The sequence below is a fragment of the Poecilia latipinna genome, unplaced genomic scaffold, assembly GCF_001443285.1.
Source record: "Poecilia latipinna isolate Pla-1442-1.1 unplaced genomic scaffold, P_latipinna-1.0 Scaffold4156, whole genome shotgun sequence".
NCBI classification, from domain to species: Eukaryota; Metazoa; Chordata; class Actinopteri; order Cyprinodontiformes; family Poeciliidae; genus Poecilia; species Poecilia latipinna.
The window spans coordinates 21,051-29,730 of record NW_015116772.1 but is presented as its reverse complement, the minus strand read 5'-3'; the positions used below and the strand labels follow the sequence as shown (position 1 = coordinate 29,730).

Here is an 8,680-nt window from a genome sequence, read left to right as displayed (position 1 = left end):
ATATATATATATATATATATATATATATATATATATATATATATATATATGTATATATATATAGTCTTTACATATATTTGGAGTGGAATGAAAATTCCTAATATGCAGTACAAAAAAAATCATGACAACTTCTCGAACAGGTGGACAGCAAGGGAGGTCAACCGAAAACAAGGGGGGGAAAAAATCTGAGAAAAAAACAAAATAAGAAAAAAATAAAACAGCATCAGTGCATCCAATATAGACTTAATCAATTCAGTGGTGCACTTATCAACTTGAGCTGCAAGACATGAGATTGACAGAGCAGCTCCGACAGAGTTTGATTTTTCTGTTGCAGCTACTGTGCTGTGAAATTAGATTCACAGTCTCCAGCAGCAGAACCCCCCTTCCCTTTCAAACACACACACTCACGCACACACACACACACACACACACGCAAAAACGAACGTACACTCTCCATCATTAAGCCTCAGTCCGCCGACCTGCTTCCCCTTCTCTGTGTGTTAAGGGTGTTATTATATATCAGTCAAAAGTCATAGATGAAGAGCATCTGGCCTGGTCTGCGATATTGATTCAGGGCTTATATAGTCTGGGCATCCTTTGGCTATTTCAGAAGATGTGATAGGCTGATAAGCTCCTACAAAAACACAGCCTTCAATGTGTTAGCACCAGCTGCCCACATATTGAGGAGGATTATTGATATGGCTAACAGTACTTGGCACGGTGTTACCAGACACTACACTTAATGAATCACTATTGATTTCTCCACAGATGCCTGCGTTGTAAAGCACAATCTTCTTTCTTCTGGGGCGATAAATTGCTAAATCATTTTTCCAGACTCCTGATCCGCTATAGAGACCCAGGTACCCCCCTATTATAAGGTCATTTCATTTGACCCCAGGATTGGGAGTGGGAGTGGATTACCCAAAATGATGAGCTGGGGTTTGCTTCTGACCCCCACCCCAGCGCTGGTGCCTGCCGCCACCTCCACGCGGTACTGCACTCCAGCCTGAAGACCCCCGACGACGACTGAACGGATGGTGGCGTCCACAGACTTGTTGACGTGAAGGCGTGTATCGTTGGCCAAACACCAGATCTGACACGGACAGACGCAGCCGACAGAATTCAGTGTAATGTTTCGTTACACATGACTGAGAAAAGCGAGTCTGGGTGGGGAGGGGGGAGCTGCGCCTACCTTGTACTCCTGGATGATGCCGTTCTGCTGGTCGGAGGGAGGGGGGTCCCATGACACGCTGATGGATGTGCTGTTATGGCTCCCCACCGTCAACACCGCCACTTGCTGTGGAGGGGCACTGGGAGCTAAAGGGTTCAGAGTGGGGGATCAGTGTGAGTTACAGCATCTAGCAAACATATTCACAACCCTTTTATCTAACTGCAATATATTTCATTGGAATTTTATGAATATCTGCAACACCTCCAGAGTTACAACCGGAGTCCTGGACGCTTCTCTGTTTAATGCATCTTATTTAGGGGTAAATAGAGCACATGTGGATCAATGAGGAGCCTTTTACATTTTAACTTGTAAAAAAACAAGAATAGTCATTTTCATCTTCTGTTGTGAAGATTCAGTGAAATTATTCCATGACAAGAAAGGAACTAATATTTAAAACCTGAACTTATTATATCTATATTTAAAAAACAAGCAAACAAAAAACATTAGTTGGTTCTTTAATATTTTCAGTCAAAGGGATAAAGAGGTCCAAAGAGCAACTTCCATATAAAAACCAGTTTTAAGAAAAAAACGCAAGGAAATAACTTATTGATAATAAAAAAGGAAGCAAGGTCTTGGATATTACTTATCATGTTAAAGCAGAAATTGTCTCACACTCTGCCCCAATTCATAATCATACAGTTAGTACCACAACAAGGTACTTTCAAAGATAGCCTGGCAGATGGGCTCTAAAACAATTCATCTCACAGAGTAGAAGATTCCAATATCTTAATGGCATCCTGAGTGACACAGGCCAAGTGTTTGAGGTCCAAAATGCGCTTTTCTTAATTGCAAAAATGACAGCCATTCCAAGTAGATCAGCAAGTTTAGATATGAACACACACACCCCATGCCAAGAAAAAGATGAGATGGTTCATCGCCACAAATATGGAGAGTCCTATGGGGAAAACATTCTCTTATTAATAAGTTTGGCTTCTTTCTTTCTTTTTTTTGCTTTTCTTTTTTTTTTTCTTTAAAGCAACAAATTAGCCCAGTAACCTATTTGAAGATTTGAAGAGATCAAAGATTTAGAGGGAAAACAGGTGGGAGAGAGGCAAGCACGGGGTTTGCACAGCTAAACAAATCATCTCCTCTTGCTGAAAAAAGGGCAGTTCCAGGCACATAAGAGTAGTTTCTCATAATTTCCATTAAAGTAGCGTTATGTTCTGTCTGAGAGGATAAGAGAACTACTCTGACCCCGATTAAGAGGCAGTAAAATAAGAACTCTTTCTGCACCGTATCGAGATAGCGTGCAAGGCTGGCACTTTTAAAGCTGCGTGGAGAGGCCAGAGCAGGTGATGCATTATCTTGGCCAGGCTGCAGATGTGAGTCCATATCCACAGATGGACTTGCATCTGAAAATGAGCAGGTAGGAAGCACAAACAAGTATCTTTCAGAGGAAACATTAAGTCCTGTAGGGCTTGGATTAGGCATGAGAGCTCAGCATCTGGCTCTGCTCGTAATGCAATACCGACCTGATTTAGTTAGCTTGTACTTAAAGAGAAGGTTCTGACAGACATAGCATCCCTGCAGAGTATTTGGCGGCATGGCAATAAATTCGCCCTCATCACAAGATATCATCTAATACTTTTACCGAAATATTTCAAACTACTTTGTTGCATTTATACATTTAGTTGTTCTTGTTGGAGAGACTTACTAGGACAACTACGCAAATGGACTCAGTCTTGTACAATATAGCTGTCTACACTCATCACATAAACAAGGTATTCCTTTAATGTATTGTTGTTTACGATATAGCCTTTAAAAAAGTAGGTGGTGCCCTTACAATTGTATTTCTGTATTTACATTTTAAAGTTTTCTTTTTCCACATTTTTATGAAGGATGTGTCCAATTTCATTATCCATGCCCATGCCTGATTACTGCTTGCTCTGTAGAAGCAAGAAATCACTTCAATAGATCTTATTTGGCAGCAGAATGCAGGCTGAAGCATCTCAAAAAGCCAGACGCCATGCTGCATTCAATAAGAAACAAAGTCGCTGACATCTACAGTCTGAAATGCCATTTCTGAGACTTTGAGACTACAGCAAATCACATTCAGTCACATTATTTGTAAGAGAAATAAAAATGCGACAGTGGTAAGCCCGTGGAGGAGATGCTAGCCAACCAACAATTACTCCAAAACATAGCATCTCCAGGAAATTGCAAGGTCAAAAAGAACATATAGATCTGTCGCACGTTTGCAAAAAAAAAAAAAAAGTTTTAAGAACAAAACATCTTGATAATTGCCAAGACTTTGAGAAAAAAAATCAGTGGAACAAGTTTAGAGGTAGTTTGATGATCTTCGGTTGATTTGCTCCTTCAAACTTGGACATTTTGAAATGTGGAGATGATAGTTGTTCCTGCCAAGGGTTTGATCACAAGTTTTTATATTAAGGAAACAATTATTTTCTACAACAGCTTAGTCAGTGATTTTCAGATCGTAAAGATTTACGTAAGCATTTAACTGTGACAGAAAAGAAAAAGAAAAAAACAAAGCAAGAAAACTAACCCTTAGTTACCACTTACCACTCCCACAATAATCCAAATTCATTCAATTGATACTTTTCTGCAGCACTGTAGTTAAATAACTGAATACAAAATGATGGGTGTGCTGCTATGTTTTTGGCATTGGTACACGCAATGTTCAAAATATTACAAATTTATCATTATTCTTTAAGCAAAAAAATTATACTCCTATATATATAAAAAAAGTAATCAGACTATTTGCTCAGACGTGCAATCTGTTCCACTCTGTAGTTCAAAGAAAATGAGATCATGCCATATAAGGGATTTAACATAGGACTACTTGTATTTCTAATTATCAATGAAAATGCACCATTAGGCAAATCCTTTCCCTCCGTGCTTTCAGATTTCATTTCAGATAACCTGCCTCAAGAAGATGGAGGTTTTCCAGTCACGTAAAAGCGCTCTGCATTAGAAGACAGGAAGCATTAAGTATAGTCCTGAAACCCTTAGAGGTATGAGGAGACTCCTTCAAGATGAATAATGGCTACAATACCAGTAATGACTCAAGATAACATTACTAGAAATGATCACAACAGCGCAAAATGTCAAAGTGCATCTTTCTTGACTGCATGTATCAGGCTGATAACCAGTGTAGCTGTTGGCTTATTTGAAAGAAGTCATGCGTTTAAGAGACCATTTTTTATTTACTCAGCTGTGCAGTTAAACTAAAGCCTCTGAAGCTGCTTAACGTTCTGATGTACAGGGCATGGGGCAGTTGGCTTAATGGGTTTTGGGGAAAAAAATTTGCAAACTAATTGTTAGTTTGCAGGTACGAGCAATCCGTACTTTACAAGGGGGCTGGTAAATGTATTTCTATAAGATTTATTCCATGTCTTTCCTCTTGCAACATAAAGAACAAAACCCAAATTTTAAACAATTATCTGTCATTATCTTCTTCTGAGCTACAGGTGACTCTTTCCCTAGTGCATTATTATTTCTTTTAATTTGTCACTGACAGTGTTGGAAAGCCTGAGGCTCCTATAGATGACAGTGATGGGGGGGAAAAAAAGCCTGACCAACAATTCACTTAAGTGCTTTAAAGATCAATGAAGCTAGCAAACATTTTCCCTTTTATCATTTCATTAGGTATCACAGCCCAGGAGTAGGGATTTTTTATTTTATTTATTACCCTGAGACATAATCAGATTTTGCAAAAGGAGAGCCAAGCTGCCAATGTGTCTTTGAAGCATAACAAGTGTCTTTTACTGATATTTCTGCAGAACTCTGCTATACACATCTTGGGCTCTGGATAATGGGTGGATCAATCCTTTGCTTCCAGTACCACACCACCTCACTCCCAGTATCTCAAGTAAATACAGCATGTGTCCCAGTGGGAAGAAAACCTCCAGTGATCCTGTGTGGCCATTTTAATTGGGCCCCAGTGAGGTGAGGCTTTCTTTCTGCATCAGTTGTTGGTATAGTTTTAGCTCGCCTTTCTTCTGGGAAGGCCTTGTGATCTTTTCACGGTCAAACACAGACACACCGGACAAATATCAATGATCTCGTCCCCAGCTTCGTCAAAGTGCAAACCGCTTCTGCTGGAGTCCAAGTGACATACCTGATCGCAGAGAACTGAAGTTTCCTTTGAGTCACTCGGAGGTAAAAGGGGTCATGTGAATGAGTCACGATAATTCATTCTTGTCCTTGGGGAGAATCGTTTGCAAGAGAGGCGCTGGCTATATCTGTGTACTAAGGATGCTGTACATCCAATTATATTAGATAGTTCAAGAGGATGTCAGCAGATCCAGTGACTGCTCAAAGTATACTCAGGAAAAGGATTGGACTTTGGATTCATTTTTATTATGAACAGCTAAATCTGCTTTATGTATTGTTCTTCTATATGACATTTCATTATCCAGTGTTTCCCAACCTATATGAACCACAAAGAATAAACTGTATTATTTCAGATATTCAAAGTAATGCAAAAGTAAACATAGCCCATTTTATCATCTAACAGCCACAAATGTTTTTTTGTGATTAAACCAGCAACATTAGTGCAGAACTGTTAAGAAAGAAAATAATGCTTGGCTTTCAATTTGGTTTAAATCTAAATGCTTATTTGACAAGCACATTTAGGCCTGACTTTGACTGATGAGCCATTCTAACACATCATCATGTTTTGATCTAAAACATTATTATTGCTCCGTTTATATGTTTAGAGGTATTGTGATGCTGGAAGGTGAACCTTCTTCTAATAATGGCAGGTTTTTACCTTTTATTTAGCCTGGTAAAAAAAAACAAAAAAACAACAAAAAACATCACCTTGTTCTACGCTGTTTGCTTCGTACAAAGGGGTCCGACCTCGTTCAGCTATTGAGAAACTATTGCTTCCTGGAAATGTGGACTCTGTAGAAGTTTTAAATGTTACTCAATCACTTACCGGAAATTACCTGTGCTGTAAAAAACCATCCTACATTAAAAATAAGAGAAGTGTTGAGCCAAATGAGGCGGCTATTGATGTTACTTCAATATTTGGAAGAGTGGCTAACATGGACTGAACAGTATTGCTTAATTCCTCTGCTAACCAATGGTGAAACTACAGGCAGACTACAGCACAGAAAATCAATGTCATCGTTTAGAACTTCTTCTGTTTGCTGATTGGTCCACTAGAAATTCTACTTGAGACAATCCTTGTAAATGGGAGAAAGCCCAGACTGTCTGTGGAGCGAGTTTTTAATCCAGTAGAATACCAAAGGATGTCAATGGTCAGGGTACCTATTATATTTTCCTATCAGTTTTAGCTAACTTCTATGTCTCTGCTTAAGTGTTTCCACAAGATGATGGTGCTACAACCATGATTCACAGTGGAGTGTTAAGGGTTATTTGCAGTTTTATTTTTGGAAAACACATAAGGTTTGCAAACAGGTCAAAAATTTCAATTTTGATCTCATCTGACAAGAGCAGTTTAACCAGTAAGATATCATTCTAACAATTGTGTCTGTAACTTGTTTAATATGTAGTTTGGTATACTCTTCAAGACAACAAATTCATAAGGGTGTATCAATAAGACAAAATTGAAAACTATATTGTTAACTGAGAACAAGAACTCTGTTGTAACCAAAATGTTTGTTCATGTTTATAGATGGACTTAATTTATATAGAACTTTTTTCGTTATACTGACCACGTAAAGTGGCTTACACAAGGGCCACATTCACTCAATCACACACCTGTTAAAGTTTGCACACGTACACAGGTCGTTTGGCAACTTAGAGTTAGGTGCTTTGCACAGGGAGCCACGGTCTCTGTCAGCAGAGTTAAGGAGGCCCGTGCTTTGTCCTGAAATTCTTCTTCCTTGTTTTAAATTAACTCCTCAATGTCAAGCAAGCTGCCTTTTCCTGCCTCATTACTAAAGTTTCTACCTCCACACGCGCTCTCTTCCACACAATTACTGTGTCCTGTGGCAAGCTGTAATGGGACCTTCTGGCTTTCTATCACCAGTGGCTTTCTCTTCCAATCTCCATCAGAGCCATATTTGTGGAATACCATATGAATGATTGTTCTGTCAAATGATTCTTCCACCAGAGCTTTCAATATATTTACCTCCCCTAGCTTTAGCAATGAGTCTCTTATCTACTTTTGGGTAAATTCTCTCCCTAATCTGTGCGTCTGTTTTAGTAAACAGTGAGGTGCTCAAAACTTGAGATTTTGTCTCAAAAGCTAACCCCGCTGTTAACATCTCCAAGAACCTTATCGCTTACCTATAAGTGTGTTAGTCTTCAAGAGCCTGGCTGATACATAAAACTCTGTAACAAAACTGAGATTACATTTTTACACAGTACTAGATAGGCAATTATGAAGATAATTAATTTTCCTGAATCTTAATTCAGAATAGCAGACAGAAGGGGGTGAATACATTTGCAGGCTGAACTATTTAGAAATTTTATTGGTAAAAGAAAAAAAAAAGAAAGAAAAAATGCCATGTATGATTCCAAAATGTGAACAACTTCAAAGTGTATAACAATTTTGTTTTGTCAATAGAACAATTCACACACACACACAGAATAAACTTCACATATTTTTTAGACTTTTCTGCCACCATGTTATATTCAGTTTGTGCAGCAAACACCTTAGACAAGAAGCTGATCAATTGACTTACACAACAGCAGAGCTACGAGGAAACAGACAAGTGTTATCACCCTTGGTAAACGTGTTAGCAGCGGGGGTTCATATAATGCATGTCTGGACAGGAATATGGCAGCAGGGGTCCAGAGCTAAACAGAGCTTTCCCAGTTAACTGAGCTTCAGTCACAAGAGATAGTTTCTGCCCACCCCCTCTGCCCACCATTCCACAGAGGCCTTGGGTTGTCACAGAGCCCCACTGTGCTGTCTCGGAGACCTGTTTTCACACACAGGGGGTATAACACCGCGCCAGTAAGTATGGGTGGGTGGGTGTACTTGAAATGCCATTATCCATTACTATCAAACCACGAAGCCTTTACCAGTGGCAAATGAACACAAAAGTAGATCGAAACGCAACGTGAGACCAGTTGCTTGTGGATTAAAAGCTCTATGCCAAATTATTTTCATTATCATTAAGCTGAAAAGACAACGATTTTGCTAGAAATGCGGATAAATCTTCGCCGCTTACCTTCTTCCATGGTGCGCGCCGTCATGGATTCGCTGTCCGCCCCCTGGAACTCATTGAAGTACGGTCGCACCTTGATCTCATAGACGATGCCTTTGTTCAGACCAGCGAGTGTGACGTCCCTCTCCGAGGCAATCCTCACGTCCTGGATCTGCCAGGGCCCGGGGGAGGGCAGCCCAGAGGTTTGTCGGTACAGAACCCGATAGCCTTGAATAAACTGGGATGGGTTTTCCACCTTTAGGCAGGGATAGACGGGAATCGACAGTCATCCGAATGCTTAGTTACTTAGAAACAGAGACAAAAACTTATAAATTATGTGCATGCATTTGCTTTTTTTTTT

General features: G+C 39.6%; 1 protein-coding gene across 1 annotated transcript in view; it reads right to left on the bottom strand.

Moving 5' to 3' along the window:
• Positions 1 to 856: 856 nt before the first annotated feature.
• The window catches only part of LOC106942279 (roundabout homolog 2-like), a gene marked incomplete at its 5' end in the record, with an annotated part of 26,295 nt that continues 18,471 nt past the window's right edge, over positions 857 to 8,680 (bottom strand). The window contains 3 exons of the mRNA XM_015025523.1: positions 857 to 1,093; positions 1,193 to 1,317; positions 8,344 to 8,575. Coding sequence (XP_014881009.1) covers positions 872 to 1,093; positions 1,193 to 1,317; positions 8,344 to 8,575 — 579 coding nt within the window. The remainder of the gene's footprint in view (positions 1,094 to 1,192; positions 1,318 to 8,343; positions 8,576 to 8,680) is intronic.